Source organism: Setaria viridis, chromosome 9, assembly GCF_005286985.2.
Source record: "Setaria viridis chromosome 9, Setaria_viridis_v4.0, whole genome shotgun sequence".
Lineage (NCBI taxonomy): Eukaryota > Viridiplantae > Streptophyta > Magnoliopsida > Poales > Poaceae > Setaria > Setaria viridis.
Window position 1 is genome coordinate 55,031,973 of NC_048271.2, and position 15,073 is coordinate 55,047,045.

Below are 15,073 nucleotides of genomic sequence, written 5' to 3' on the forward strand. Positions count from 1 at the left end.
TTTCCTTACGCGGAGGATTGGAGGAAGAACTATACAAATACAGAGAAGGGTGACACTGTGGAAGAGGACAGGGGAGTCGACAGGAGAAGCGACGCCGGGCATGGGCTTCATATGGCTGCAGGTCGGCGCGGCGCTAGTGGCCGTGGGCTCGCGCGCGCGGCCGCGGGGCGCATGCAGTGGTGCGCGCGGGGACAGGCTCCCCGTTCCCGCCACGTGGTGCGGCGCGGCCGCCGCCCCGGCCATGTGCGCGCGCTGTCCTTTTCCACTGCCGCGGTGGCTAGGCTGCCTGCACCTACCACCCCTAGCCGGAAGGGTGGCCCTTGCCCCCGGGACACGCCGCTCTCCAATGGCCCTCGCCGGGCGGCCGAGAACCCGAGCCCCAAGCGCAGCCGCCGCGGACGACAGGTCGACAGCGACGCACGCAATCGCTAACCTCATGACTCAGGCACGCCATCAAGAATTCAATTGAATTAAATCTTCCACTCACAGGGAAGAGAATCACGAATAATGCCACTCCTAACAGATAACACTACCAGTCGGGTCGAGTCGAGGAAGGAAAGAAAGATGCCTCTGCCTTTCATTCCCTTCCTAAAATACGGAGCAGAGCTGGCCGTAAAAGGCAGGGGAGGTGAGTCAGCTCGCATCGCGTGCCGTCTCGGCGTCCCCTCCTCCTCGCTCGCTCGCGCCATCCTTCCTATCCTAGTATAAATAAAAGGCAGCCGCGGCCGCTCCGGCCGGCGCTCGTCCCGGATTTCCATGCCCGCGAGCTGTTGACCTCGCTGCCCGCCAGCGCCAACGACGACGACGACTCCGGCCCACTTGTTTGCCCTCCGCACATCCCGTGCGCCGAGGCCCCGACCGCACGGTCATCCACGCGCCCAAAACTAGTCGGCCCGGCGCAGAACCAGCGATCCCTGTCGAGCCGCTGTCCGTGTCCGCTTCTTCACTCACTGGTAACCGCCTGCGAACAGCCAGCCATGGCCGTCGCGAGGCTGGTGGCGGCGGCTCCATTCCCCGTGGCCGCGTCGCGCGTCCGGGCGGCCCGTCCGGCCGCGTCCCGCGCGGCGCCGCGGCTGGCGTTCGCGCCCCTCGCGGTGCGCGCGGCGGCCCGATGCGCCGTGCCCGCGCGCGCGCGCGTGGCGGCGGACGACGACGAGGCCGCCGTCGGCGGCACCGGCGGCGAGGAGGAGGCGGACGTCGGCGAAGCGGACACGGAGGCGGAGGCCGCGCGGCTGGCGGTGGCGGCGCGCGCGGCGCGGAAGCAGTCGGAGCGGCGGACGTACCTGGTGGCGGCGGTGATGTCCAGCCTCGGGATCACGTCCATGGCCGCCGCCGCCGTCTATTACCGCTTCGCCTGGCAAATGGAGGTATGTTACGCGTGTGCCCGCCGGCGCGATTCGTTCGCCGCCGCCGTCTCGAGTTCCGTGCCGATCGCTGACGAACGGGAATGCTTGGTCAGGGAGGCGAGATCCCGGTGACGGAGATGGTGGGCACCTTCGCGCTTTCGGTGGGCGCCGCGGTAAGTGACGACTGCTTCCGTTGAGCCACGCGGCGCGCCTGCCGCATTTTGCTTTGCTATGATGCTATCGTTCGATGGATTTTTCGTTGATGGCGCGCACCGTTCAGGTCGGGATGGAGTTCTGGGCGCGGTGGGCGCACCGTGCGCTGTGGCACGCCTCGCTGTGGGACATGCACGAGTCCCACCACCGGCCGCGCGACGGGCCCTTCGAGCTCAACGACGTCTTCGCCATCGTCAACGCCGTGCCGGCCATGTCCCTCCTGGCCTACGGCTTCTTCAACCGGGGCCTCGTCCCCGGTCTCTGCTTCGGCGCGGTGAGTCAAACGCCTTTCCCACCCTCGGTTCCTATCCTATCCTATCTTCCTCGCTCGGGGACGGGTCGGGGTCCCCCAGAAACATTACAATTTGACCAAGCGTGTTGAACGTGGTAGTATTAGGTATCAATCGAATATCATTAGCGCATCATCACATCCACATCCACGGCCGGCCGGCAGCCGCCCCGGTGAAATGGTTCAACGGTCAAAAAGCAGAGAGAGAGAGAGAGAGAGAGAGAGAGAGAGAGAGAGAGAGAGAGAGAGAGAGAGAGAGAGAGAGAGAGAGAGAGAGAGAGAGAGAGGGTTCTTTGTAAAAACACTCTGCAAGATTTTCCCCTGGAATTATCACCAGACAAGGAAAAGAATTATCACCAAAGCTGTTTCTGCTGTCGGGTCAAGGAAAGGCATCGTCCAACGGTCACACCTAACGCGCGCATGCGGGCCGCCCGCCGCCCGCCACGAACTGATCTCCACCTAGCTCCACGGCTATACCTGACGTGCCCGTGTGCGTTTGCAGGGGCTGGGGATCACGCTGTTCGGGATGGCGTACATGTTCGTGCACGACGGCCTCGTCCACCGCCGCTTCCCCGTGGGGCCCATCGAGAACGTGCCCTACTTCCGCCGTGTCGCCGCCGCCCATCAGGTCCGCTCCTGTCCTAAACCCAACCGCACAGACAGTCTCTCCGGTTTTTCACCTGCCGGGATCTGGCTCTTAGCTGCTGCTACTCTGTGGGTGCTTGCAGATACACCACATGGACAAGTTCCAGGGCGTGCCCTACGGCCTCTTCCTCGGCCCCAAGGTTACTTTGGACTCAGCTCTGATTCATCATTCGTAACATCAGTTTGATTATGCAGATTTCAAATTGACCTTTGGCAACTAACTTCATTGTCTATGAACAATGTCTGCAGGAGCTGAAGGAGGTGGGAGGGACTGAGGAGCTGGAGAAGGAGATCAAGAAGAGGATCAAGAGGAAAGGGACCTTAGATGCCATCCAATAAGACCTGCTTTGCTACATACCTGAAGGAGCAGCGCATTTCGCTGTTTTTTTGCATCTTCGGCTTTCACATTAGATCTTTCACATCTCCTAGTGCTTCGATGTAGCCCTTATATATACCACTAGTGTGTGTATTGTCTCCTTTCTGTCAATAGAAGAGCAGAGGAATAACCTAGTTACAGGTGGCAGCTCGTGCATGATTCTTCTTGATTGGGACGGGGCGGTGGAGCCGCGGAGCACACTGCTGCTCTGCTGCTGGGGGTTTCAGGCTTACCACTGCTGATCGTGTAGTGTCCTCTGTATGTATTGTACAGCAGCAATGTCCGGCCGCTGACAGTGGCCCTCCTTTTTCGTGTCTTGTTAAAACAACAGTGGCATTACGTATTTTCTCTTTGCTGCACTGAAAAATTCTCACGCCGACATTCACCGCACTCCTCTTCCTTCTGTCTCGTGTGTTCCTCAGGAAACATGTGTTCTACCGGGGTTCATAAAGATTGACAGTTACTAGTATTGACATTGTTAACGGTCAGGTCGTGCCGGATCTTGTATCAGCAAAGGCCCACCACATGCGACCGGTGGTCGTGGCATTGTTGGTGATCGCCAGAACAGCGAGCGTGCTGTTTGCTGCCCCCCGGTGGAACAGGGGCACAGCCGCACAGGGCAGGTGATCAGCACTGAGCTGACAGAGGAGCTGATGATACAGTTGGGGGTTGGCGCTGGGAGTGACTATGGATACCTGCGTGTAATCTTCCTCTGTTATTTAAAAAGTTCATGCTGTTTTATGAGCTCCTTTCAGGGAATTCTCTAATGTATAGTGTACTAGACTTATTTACTCACTTATGCCGTTATTTAAAAAGTAGCAACTGAATCCAGTTAATTAACATGCTATTTGAAGTAGTTCAATGCCACACATGAGATTAATTCTTTATTCATTTGTCTTCCATGGTAAGATAAGCTTCTTTATTATTGTAGGCAATGATTTTATTCCTGGTTTGAACGCTATGGCCATCTGACCATCTATATCTTAGTTCCATTTCTCCTTAAGGTGTTTTGTTTGCATGTAGCTATCCTAGCTCAAAGTGCAACCTAACAAAATTAGAATTACACTGTTCCAACTGCATGTATACTGTATTGGTGGTGTATTACTGAGCTTTTAGCAAAAGTGAAACTTGTCATCTCAGTACTGATATTATCTATCTCCAATTCTATTCTTCTCATACCGCTTTCAAAGAAAAATGGCTGTTTAATCATAGCAGCAACATGGTCGGAATATGACAAAAAGATCTTACTCTACCATATTAACAATTCAGATAATATGTTGTGTGATCATTTTGATGTGCAATACGACCAATGTGGCTTAGGCATTTGAAAATTAAAACAGAAAGAAAGAAAGAAAAGAAAAGAAAAATACAACAACTATTTTTTAAAAAACAATAAGGACATACTTCTAGGTATACCGCGGGCTCACTCCACAGATTGGCGCGCCAAGGATTTTCTAGTCAAAAGAAGAAAATGGTGGAGAGCAAATTGGGATGATAAATCTCTAGAGATGGAAAACAAGAACAGCTGCCTTGGTAGTTGGTACGGCCCATTCTGAGCTAACGGTCACAACCTACAAGGGCGAAAGTCTCTCGCACCGCGCGGTGGTCTGGTGGATCGGAGTCGAATCCACCGGCGGCCAGTTAGGGTTTGTGGTTTGTCCCAATGGCGAGCTGCTCCGCTCCGGCCACCGCCGCCACTCCCTACTTCCCGCCGGCGCTAATCCCCAAGGTCGCGAGGCGGCTTACGAGCCTCCAGGATTTCTTCGCCCTCCGTGCCAGCTGCCGCGCATACCGCGCCGCCCTCCCGCTCACCCCGTCCAAGTGTCCAACCTCGCCTCCCAGGCGCCGCTCCTCCTCCTCGTCCCCGACCGGGACCGGACCACCGAACCGCCTATCCTGTTCCACCCCACCTCTTCGCCGCGGCCTCCGCTTCCGCCTCCCTGGTACGCGGCAAGACAGCAGCAGCCACGTCGTCTCCCTCGGCTGCCGCGTCGTCATCCGCGACTACCTGAGGGATCTCAACCGTCGCGAGCTCCGCATGGTCCACCTCCTTACTGGCGAGCAAACCCGCCTCCCCAGCCCCGTGGTCGGCTTCAACCACTTCGTCCTCTCCGGCGACCTCCTTGTCACCTGGGGACTTTGGCGACACCATCAGGTTCTGCCGCCTCGGCGCCGCTGATTGGAGCGTGGCTACAATCAGGGCCCCCTACTACCTTGAGGATATGATCTGCGTGAACGGCACCATCTACGCGCTGGTTTCGACAGGTCACTGGTACGATAGGCCAGGTTACGCATCAGTTCCTCTGTCAGTTCAGTGCTGATCGTCTCATTTAAGAAACCGGATGCTGGTTGGCACATCAATATCAGCATACGCATGTGACCAGGATCATCCTCGTGATACTCTTTTGCCTTTTCAATGCGGAACATGGGACGAGATCGCCTTGATCCGATCGTTGGCGCTGTCACACTGTCAGAGTTTGCGGCTGATTGTCGGTCCACCTTGTTCGCATTTCTTTAAGCCACACTTCGGTAGAGACTATCTCAAGCCCCTCCACTTTCAGTCCCATTTGGGTTCACCGAATAAAGTTTAGTTCATCGAATGTTTAGATACTAATTAGGAGTATTAAATATAGACTAATTACAAAATCAATTGCACAGATGGAGGCTAATTCGCGAGACGAATCTATTAAGCTTAATTAGTTAATGATTTGACAATGTGATGCTACAGTAAACATGTGCTAATCATGAATTAATTAGGCTTAATAGATTCATCTCAAGAATCAGTCTCCATCTATGTAATTAGTTTTATAATTAACTCATGTTTAGTTCTCCTAATTAGTCTTCGAAGATTTGATGTAATATGGACTGAAATTTAGCTTAAGGATCCAAACACCTCCTCAGTTTGCTACATGGTATAAGGAAGCCACACTTCGTAGAACTGTCCATTTAGGGAAGCATATACATATCGTTGTATTCTAGTAACAATTTACAATCTGGTTACACCTTGTAGATGGTAACAACCTGTAAGATGGAATCCACAATCTACAGACCGAACCCAATTTTTCCTAGAGATTTGCTAGCGGTTTTCAGTTTCAAAAACATTTGCTAGCGATTTGTACGGGCAAACAAAGGAAAAAAAAAAGAGGAAAGAAACGAGCAGCACTGTACGGGCCACGGATTGTCCAGCAATTTGTCGGCCAGATGGGCCGCCTTTGAGTCTAGATGTAATGTATACCAGGCCTTAATGGACCTTACTTCTCCTACAGCTTAATGGGGCCTTAGATGTACTACAATGGGCCCCAAACAGAGCATCAGTGGAAAACGAGAGCCCAGTGTTGCCAGTTTGCCACACTGCTGGATAGCGGCGGCAAGTGCCTGGCAGCCAGCGCCTTATCCAGCATCCATCTTCCTCATCCATGGCATAAAGCCGCGCCCGCCTCGCTCGGCTCCGCCTCCGCGCACCCCGCTCCAATGGCCGCTACGGCTGTGACCCTGCCCTCCTCGGGCGTCCCCTTCCCCGTCTCCAACACCGCCGCACGGCGCTGTTTGCTTCTCCCCTCCGCTCCTTCCCGCCGAGCTCTCCGCGTCGTCGCCTCCGCGGCCACGGAGGCGCCGCCGAAGCCGACCCCGCCGCCGACCTCGCCCTCCGGCATCGTGCTCGTCGACCCCTCCGAGGCCCAGAGGGTGCACCGGCTCAAGGCCGTCTACGACCAGAAGGTTGTCCCGCTCATCACCGAGGAGTTCGGCTACACAAATGTCCACCAGGTGCTCGACGCTACTCCTCACCGTAGAAACCAGAAACGGCAGCCATTTAGCGCTTAACTAGGCTGGTTCATCGCTTCGGTTTCCTTGATTGAATTTTGAGGTGTGTATGGGGGGTGGGTGGTTCGACTAGGTGCCCAAACTTGAGAAGATTGTGGTGAACTGCGGTCTGGGCGCGGACGCGGGGAACAACAAGGGGCTGGAGTCCGCCATGAAGGACCTCGCCAATATCACTGGCCAGTGGCCCGTCAAGACCAAGGCCAAGAAGTCCGTGGCCAGCTTCAAGATCCGTGAGGGAAACACCATCGGTATCGCAGTCACCCTCCGTGGCAGGGTGAGCCCCATTGTTCTTTTGACCTCCTTCAAATTGACGTTCACAATTGACAGGTTTGCATATGAAATTAGAAACTTGTGGCAATTAGAAACCTAGAATTTCAGTATAATCTGCTGTACTAGTGAAAATTGTTAGCTTGATTAATTTGGTGTCCTTGGCTGTAGATAATGTACAATTTCCTGGATAGGCTCATCAACCTTGGGCTTCCTAGAACAATGGACTTTCTCGGTGTCAACCCCAACAGCTTTGATGGCCACGGCAACTACAGTCTTGGTCTCCGTGATCAGGGCGTGTTCCCGGAGATCCCCTACGAGGTGGGTGGGAAGAAGAACGGTATGGATGTGTGCATCGTCACCAGCGCCAAGACGGACAACGAGGCCCTCAGGCTGCTCACCCTCCTCGGCATGCCGTTCTCGGAGAACATCAAGTCGGACATGGTGATCCGGAAGAAGAGGTTGAAGCGCCACCACTTCTTGAGCAAGGGCAAGGGCAAGGGAGGAAGAAAGTGAGGAGAGGATCCCATGGTTTGGCACAGTGAGCTATCTGCTCAGCTTGTTAATTGTAATCTTTTTGCAGGTTTTGGTTTAGAAATTTGATGTTGTTGTCTATCAATTCTGTAACTGTTGTACTTAAAAGGTCAGAAATCTGAATGCAAAAGCTTTGCTTTGGTCATGTACGTTTTCAGAGTTTCTGGTGCCATGATTAGTGCTCACTGGTATAGCCTCTACGAAGGCTTACACTACTGCCAAGCATGAGAAATGGAAACGATGTGTAAATGCATAGCCACACGCAAATAAGAACAATATTTTGATAGAACTATATTATTTCAGCTGCATTTCTCTCACACACTTGACACTGGTTCTCTAGACTATCACTGAGCTACTAATCTCTTTTGGCAACCTACCATTAATAGGTACACTTGGGCAATTCGTGCGGGCCGATGATGAGCTCTTCCTCCGGGAAGGCGCACGGTTTGCCTTCCGCCCCGAGCTCCGGGCACGGCTTGGGCGTCACGTCGTAGGTCACCCCCTTGACGTCGGTGCAGTTCCATTGCAGCTTCTTGGCGTCCGGGGCGAGCCGCGCCGTCACGTTGGATATGCAGATGCCGGTGTAGGGGTCGTTGGGGATGCCCTCCATCCTGCCGGCCATGGTCACGTTCTCGGCGAACACGTCGCTGTAGTTGATGCCGGTGACCTCGGGCATGGCGTTTGGGTCGGAGGAGTTGTCCGGGTGCTGGCCGTAGTTGCCGGTCATCCAGAACACCCACTTCATGGTGTGGAGGCTGAGGCCGCGCACGAAGATGTCCTTGACGAAGCCGCCCCTTCCCACGCCGGACTTGACCCTGACGGCGGACTCCGTGTTGATGGCGATGTTGTCCTCAGCGCGCACGTCGCGGATGCCGCCAGACATCTCGCTGCCCAGCGCGATCATGGCGCTCGTGGGGGAGATGCAGGTGAGCCTCCTGATGATGATGTGCTGGCTCGGCATGTTGAACTTGATGCCGTACTCGTCCCAGCCGCTCTTCACGGCGATGCAGTCATCGCCGGAGACGATGTAGCAGTCCTCGATCTTGACATGCGAGGAAGAATCTGCACAGACGACGCAAGATCACACCACGTTTTCAGGGCATATGATGCTCTCGTAGGCACAGAGGGCAACACTGAAGAGAATGCAATTGCAAACTGATATACCTGGGTCAATGCCGTCAGTATTTGGCGAATGCACCGGCGCGAGAATGGTGACGCCACTGATCGTCACATTACTGTGCACAACAAAGACAGATAAGGAAAATGCACCATCGAATTACCATGTCAGACAGAGCTACTGAGGTGGGACTTCAGAGTTTAGATCCATACGTGCAGTAGGTAGGGTGGAGGTTCCATGACGGCGAGTCGACGAAGGTGACATTAGAGATGATGATGTTGTTAGAGTAGAGGAGCTCAAGGAGGTAGCCACGGGTGAACTGGAGCTCCTTGGCGTGGTACTTGTCCCACCAGACTTGCCCCTGCCCGTTGATGGTCCCATTTTTACCTGAAATGTTCAGTTGTTGCTTCCAACCAGATTTCCACAGCTACTACCTGATATTGATATGACGAGTAGCAGCAGAGATTTACCTGTGATTATGACGTCGGTAAGATTGGATCCTGCAATGAAATTGCTGTATCTTGGACCTGGCTCGTCCCTTCCTCTCCCATACGATGGCAGGGGAGCTATAAGGGGCCAGTCTTTCATGTCCTGAAGAGCATAGACGAACAGCTTCAATAGATGAATGAAAATGGTACGAGGAAGATGAACAGCTGATAATTGCAGAACAAATTCAACCAGCATGTCTAGTACTAATCATTCAAAAAATCCAAGTGGTTTCAGTTAATTACCAGAGTATTCTTTTACTTTTTTAAAAAAAGGAACATCATACTACAAATCGTAAAACAGTGTTTTCTCTTTGCTTTCAGTTTCACAAGTCAAAATTGGCAGGCCATCAAAACAGATCAATACCAAAACTGCTCGACCCATCTCTATCAATTGTCCATGTTAAGCAACTGCTTGATCAAAAGCTGCACTACAAATATTCAATAGCTACCAACTTTTCCTTTCGGTATTGCAATTGCAACAACTGCCAAGTACACAATCGGGTTTCAATCAAAGCCCAACCGAGTCCTTGGATACATATTTATGCGCCCCCCTGACAGAGAGAAAGTAATTACTGCCCCTTTTTCTGAAACTTATTGTATTATTGATCAATGATACACCACTAAAAGTTCCATTGTCCTTCTTATGCAGGCCACAGTAAAATTTTCCATACGTCTTGTTCAGAAAAGAGGACACATTGAGGCCTTCTTTTCTGAAACGGTCTTGGATTCTGAATCAAATGATACACTACAATCGTTTGCAAGCATTCTTTTTTGGTGCAGATTTGCAGGCTATGGCTTCTGCCCTACTACTGCTCCATCACATGGAACCATGGTATTCATGAATGGAAATTACACTTGAATCTATCTGAAGATTCAAGAGCATAAGGACACCGCGCATGCACAGATGATGGCAGCGGCTTGCTTAGAAAAGACGGGTTCAGGGCCCCAAGCCAAAAGCCATTGTCCCTAGCGAAAAAGAGACCGACATACAGGACCTGTCCCGTGAAAGCCATGTGAGCGGTGTTCCAGGGCCCCACATGTCATGCTATTAAATTGCTGCGTGATCACGAGCCCTAATGCGCCATTACGCGGGCAGTTCCTCGGCTAAGCACGGCCGTAATCACGGTTCACGGAAGGAGAAGGGAGCCGAGAAGATGGCGAGAGAAGAGGATGGGTTCTCTTCTGACCTGGGACGCGAGGATCTCGGCGCCCTCGTCGAGGTAGAGGGTGAAGTGGCTGGTGAGGTTGAAGGGCCCCGTGAGCCATTTCCCCGGGGGCACCACCAGCGCCGCGCCGCCGTCACGCGCGCGCTCGGACAGGTCTGCCACCGCCTTGGCGAACGCCGCCGTGTTGAGCCTCTTCCCGTCCCCGACCGCGCCGTACTCCGTGACCTTCGCCACGTGCTTCCGGCACCCAGCCGCCGACGCGCCGGCGCACGCCGCCAGCAGCGCCGCCGCGCACAGAGCCACCGCCACGGCCGCCTGAAGGAACCAAGAATGCCGCTTGATCAGTGACCAAACCAACGAAGAACGAACCCCCCATAACATCACAATGATTGATCGAAAGAAACGAAGGTAGAGAAGAATTACAGGACGCGGAATTCTTCTCGTCGCCATTGTGGTCTCGCGAGCGCAGGATGCGTTTCCCCTCCCCGAGCGAATTAGGTGGTCACTGCGAAAACGGTGGAGTTTATATCGAGTCGAGCATGAGGCCGAGACCGGCGGGAGGTTAATTACGGGTTTGCCCTTGCTCCTGCCTTTTTAATTTCACGAACGCTCCCGCAGCGACAAACTTGCAGAGCCGCTAGACGTGGCGAGAGTTGATGAACCCGAGCGCAGTGGCTGCGCGCGTGGGCCTGGTTCATGCCGTGGACGCTTCGCGTGGCCCGGTGCTTGGCTCTCAAGGTAGTGGACCTGTTTCATCCAAGATTCTCCGAGGCACGGTGTGAATGAATGAGATCGCGGTGGATTGGGGGTCTCGTGATCAGTTGCCTTGCAAGGCGAAGTGAGAAGAGAGCATCGGTGAGCAACGCAGCCACGCAGTGGGGCGCGCCGTGAGCAAGGTGAGGAGTGCAAGCCATCTTGTCTTGCGAAATGTTTCCGGTTTGCTTTCGATGTGATGATGATATCTTGCCTTTCTTTGGTTTGTGCAATAAGTGAGAGAATTCGAGCACTTGACATGTATAGAGGGTGTAGGCGTGTAGCAAATTGATCAAGATTCGTTTCATGCAGCTAGCGTGTGTGATTTTTTTTTGAGTTAACAAGAGTATCTTATTAGAACATGGAAAGGGATAGGCTAGGTTTATTTGGATCCCGTTTTGTTTTGTTGATGAGCTAATACTATATTTTGAAAGATATAAAAGTCCAATATATCTATACTATAAGAAAGGAGAGAATTTTGAAAATAATTCTCACCCAGACTTAAATTCCTCATCCCTCGTAGAGGATCCACCTGTCAGGTCAAGGGCTTAAATTCCTCATCCCTCGTAGAGGATCCACCTGTCAGGTCAAGGGAGGATGAAAAGGTTGGATGAAAGGTAGGAGTGAAAATTTTCGATGCAGGAAAATGTTTCCGCCGAAATCCATTTCTCACCTCTCGCGTCTCACCCGCCTACGCGTACCCACCCTGATCTCGTCCGTCATACCCGCGTGTGTCCTCCGCCCGAAAATCCTCCTTTCCTTCTCTTCTCTCCCATCGCTTCTTTCCTCCCCACATCACACGCCACCTCTCAAATCCCAATATGCGCCGCCTCCACACGAGATGGATACGGCGTGCCCTGGTGGAGCCTACGTCAGTCCCACACCTTCTGCCGCCCACTCTAGAGGCCAGACGGTGGATATGGCGTGCCCTGGTGGAGACGACGCTCGGCGCGACAGAAGCTGCAGCAGCCCCGTGAAACTGCTGCGGAGTCCTGCGGGCGGCGGCTGTGGAGGACGCGCACCGCCCTCTGCTCCCTCAGGTACGATTGCCGCCGCCGACAACAGCCACCCCGATGAGCGGCAGCGCCCGCACACCAGACCATCCCCGCCCCCAGCGTTCCCGGAACATTGCTGGCAACTTCTTGGCATTCACTGGAACACGCACCTTAATTTCTTTGACGTTGATTTCAGCCAAAATGAACTTCCCAAACTCCTTTTATATGGAAACGTTCATAATTGGGCCATGGCAAATTTGGAAGCAAAGGAACAATCTCATCTGCGAAAGAAATCAGCCTACCTTGCAATATTGGAAACATCATTTCATTGATGAAAGTCTACTACAAGCTCATAGACTCAGTGAAGATAGAAGAGCGGCTTTCCTTAGTTGGACAGACCTCCTGTAGATTATCAGCTCTTTCCTCTAGCTTTGATCTTTTGGTTTTTTTAGTTATGTATAGCCCTCTCCTCTGTCTGCTCGTTCACTGCTTTGGCAGTTTGTACAGTTTTGTTTTTAGTTCTTTTGGTTTCAATAAAATCCTACACAGCAGGGGCCTCCCTCACTGTATTTATATCAAAAAAAAAGAAAGTTGATTTCTTTTCAGAAATAAGGAGTTAAGGATGCAGCTGCCTCAGATTGAAAATCCGCAAAACAGCTTACAAGATCTTCTACAAGTTTTGAAGCTAAGGATCAAAATTGATTGTGGCATATATAATCAGTTAAATAAATTCCATACTTTCTCATTGTTGCAGTATCCCTTTTCTCACTCCATGATCTAATTTTCATAGCTTTTGTCATCTTCCAGGTTTGGCATTGCTGTGAATTTTAATATTTCAGACATATTACGTTGTGTGCAAAATATTTCGGATATATTACACTTATGAAACTGACAATTGAATTCATGATTTTGAAGGTGAGGTGGAACAATTGAGTTGGAATGCTCTTTGCTATAGCATTACTACTGCATGTACATATTTAAAGATTTATTTGCATGAAGACTTTGGAAAACTGAGGCTCTGTTTGTAATGTGTATATCATTTTGAGTATAGCAACTGAAATCATGATTGATTATTGTCATTTGAGCACCAGAGCATCTATGGCCTAAACAAATCAATTATTGGTTGATTGATTGATTGATTCCCATGTCCCAATTTTAGTAAGTTGCTGATTGGGGAAACTGTTGTGGATGCGACATGTTAATTCATGGATTGTTATTGTGCCTTGACTCCCTAAGCTAGAAGCTTGTTTTGATAATGAAATCGGTGTTAAATTGATGAGTTCCTGAAGTTAGTGTGTGATTGCAAATTGATTTGTGACATTAGAAGAGCTGAGTTAGGATGTATAATCTAGATTATCCTTAACGCCATAAAAGGTTAGTTTGCCTGGTTGAGAAGAATAAGGTTTCATTTTCTGTATAACCGGAATCGTGATGGCTCAATGTGATGTCTCTGATCATTCGTATTTGTTTAATTGCTGTCATAAATGATTATATTGGAGGAACATAATAATGAGATCGTAAACTTCATCTGAATTTTAGTGGGGAAGGGCAGCCAGGGAGCAGCAAGGGTGTCGCAAGTGGCAGCCGGCGAGGACCTGGTGGCCAGAGAGGTGCTTCAGCTAGCAACACCTATTGTACTTTCGGGAAAATTGGATTTATGCCATCAAAAGATTTAGATTTTGGAAACATACCGTTAAAAGATTAATCTTTGGAAAAATAGCATTGAAAGGTTGTCAGCAGTACAGCACAAGAGCTCTAGGCCTCACCTGCTGCCTCCCTCTCCCTATGACACTTGGACCCCACTCGTCATCCCTAACCTGCAGCGCCGCCGACGAACCGCCCTCAATCGACGCCCAGGGGCAGCATGCCCCTCTTCTTGCTCAGCAGGCCCAGTACCTCCCGCCTGTGAAGGAGCACACCACGTTGAAGGACCCCACGAAGCCTATGTGCCGGCGCTGAATGCTAGCTTCCCCCTCGTCATCTAAGGTCCACGCCGGGATGAACAACACCAGCAGCTTGGGGTCCAATGCAGGCGGCCTCACCTGCTCCACCTGCGCTGGCCCGGCGCCAAGAACATGGCGGCATCGCACGCGCTCAGCGCGTCCGGCGCCTCTGAGCCCACATCACTACGGGACATAGGAAAATTGCCGAGTGCCAGGGGCACTCGGCGAAGGGCAAAATACACTCGGCGAACCGTTTGCCGAGTGTAACACTCGGCAAACGGCACACGGCAAATTTTGAGTCGGCAAACACGGATTTGCCGAGTGTTTTGTGTCGCGCACTCGGCAAAGTCTTTGCCGAGTGACCAGAAAACACTCGGCATCCAATTTTTGAAAAAAATAAAAAAAAATCCTGTTCCGCCGCCGCCGCCACCACCGGCCGCCAGCTCCGCCGGCACCACCACCACCGGCCGCCACCACCGCCAGCTCCGCCAGCACCACCTCCCATGCCGCCATCACCACTGACCACCACCAGCACACCCCCACGTCGCCGCGGATCTGGAGAGGGCCCCGGCGCTGCCGGATCCGGTGAAGGGAGGGTCGGCGCCGCCGGATCCGCCGGAGAGGGTGGGGGAGGGGCAGGGGTGCGCCGCCGCCAGGCCCCCTCCCCTCGATCCGCGGCCGCCGCCCGGATCTGACCGCCTCCGGAGCCCCCTCCCCTCGAGCCGCCCGAATCTGACCGGCGGCAGAGGGAGGGAGGGAGGAGGCCACCCCGGCCGCCAGATCTCACCGGTGGGGAGCGGGGCCGGGAGGGGGCGCCGCCCACCGGAGAGGGAGGGGAAGGGGCGCCGCCCGGCCGGGAGAGGAAGGGCCAGAGGAGGGGCGCCGCCCGCCGGAGAGGGAGGGGGAGGGGCGCCGCCGGCCGGGAGAGGGAGGGGAAGGGGCGACGCATGGGTGCGGGTGGGTGGGAGTGGGGGGGGGGGGGCGCCGGGTTTAATGTGGCCGGCCGGGCGGGCGGCGTCCGTGGCGTGGAGTTTGCCGAGTGTAAAAAGATAACACTCGGCAAAGGAGTGAGTGTTCTAGATTTGGGCACTCGGCAAAGATTTTTTTTCATTTTCCCAC

The 15,073-nt window shown here is 53.1% G+C and overlaps 3 protein-coding genes across 3 annotated transcripts; 2 read left to right on the forward strand and 1 right to left on the reverse strand.

Moving 5' to 3' along the window:
• The first annotated feature begins 537 nt into the window (after positions 1-537).
• Positions 538-3,212, forward strand: LOC117836060 (beta-carotene 3-hydroxylase 1, chloroplastic). Its single transcript, XM_034715420.2, has 6 exons — positions 538-1,367; positions 1,460-1,519; positions 1,627-1,833; positions 2,351-2,476; positions 2,577-2,633; positions 2,743-3,212. The coding sequence occupies exons 1-6, from the start codon at positions 978-980 to the stop codon at positions 2,830-2,832; spliced, it is 930 nt and encodes a 309-aa protein (XP_034571311.1). The 5' UTR covers positions 538-977; the 3' UTR covers positions 2,833-3,212.
• A 3,061-nt stretch (positions 3,213-6,273) lies between these two features.
• Positions 6,274-7,637, forward strand: LOC117839690 (large ribosomal subunit protein uL5c). The gene is made up of 3 exons (XM_034720083.1): positions 6,274-6,634; positions 6,765-6,965; positions 7,130-7,637. The coding sequence occupies exons 1-3, from the start codon at positions 6,341-6,343 to the stop codon at positions 7,472-7,474; spliced, it is 840 nt and encodes a 279-aa protein (XP_034575974.1). The 5' UTR covers positions 6,274-6,340; the 3' UTR covers positions 7,475-7,637.
• A 122-nt stretch (positions 7,638-7,759) lies between these two features.
• Positions 7,760-10,835, reverse strand: LOC117839689 (probable polygalacturonase). The gene is made up of 6 exons (XM_034720082.2): positions 10,687-10,835; positions 10,285-10,578; positions 9,080-9,200; positions 8,822-8,996; positions 8,657-8,727; positions 7,760-8,554 (listed from the first exon to the last, which is right to left on the reverse strand). Exons 1-6 carry the CDS (start codon positions 10,711-10,713, stop codon positions 7,872-7,874), a joined length of 1,371 nt encoding a protein of 456 aa, XP_034575973.1. The 5' UTR covers positions 10,714-10,835; the 3' UTR covers positions 7,760-7,871.
• Between the last annotated feature and the right edge of the window lie 4,238 nt (positions 10,836-15,073).

What these genes read in the sequence shown, in the direction of transcription:
- LOC117836060 (XM_034715420.2), top strand. Translation starts at nt 978, where the DNA reads ATGGCCGTCGCGAGGCTGGTGGCGGCGGCTCCATTCCCCGTGGCCGCG. An exon ending in CGCTTTCGGTGGGCGCCGCG is followed by an intron (nt 1,520 to 1,626) that starts GTAAGTGACGAC and finishes CGCACCGTTCAG; the next exon opens with GTCGGGATGGAGTTCTGGGC. An exon ending in GCCTCTTCCTCGGCCCCAAG is followed by an intron (nt 2,634 to 2,742) that starts GTTACTTTGGAC and finishes CAATGTCTGCAG; the next exon opens with GAGCTGAAGGAGGTGGGAGG.
- LOC117839690 (XM_034720083.1), top strand. Translation starts at nt 6,341, where the DNA reads ATGGCCGCTACGGCTGTGACCCTGCCCTCCTCGGGCGTCCCCTTCCCC. An exon ending in GCTACACAAATGTCCACCAG is followed by an intron (nt 6,635 to 6,764) that starts GTGCTCGACGCT and finishes TGGTTCGACTAG; the next exon opens with GTGCCCAAACTTGAGAAGAT. An exon ending in CAGTCACCCTCCGTGGCAGG is followed by an intron (nt 6,966 to 7,129) that starts GTGAGCCCCATT and finishes CCTTGGCTGTAG; the next exon opens with ATAATGTACAATTTCCTGGA.
- LOC117839689 (XM_034720082.2), bottom strand. Translation starts at nt 10,713, where the DNA reads ATGGCGACGAGAAGAATTCCGCGTCCT. An exon ending in CTCCACCCTACCTACTGCAC is followed by an intron (nt 8,728 to 8,821) that starts GTATGGATCTAA and finishes TGTTGTGCACAG; the next exon opens with TAATGTGACGATCAGTGGCG. An exon ending in TACTGACGGCATTGACCCAG is followed by an intron (nt 8,555 to 8,656) that starts GTATATCAGTTT and finishes TCGTCTGTGCAG; the next exon opens with ATTCTTCCTCGCATGTCAAG.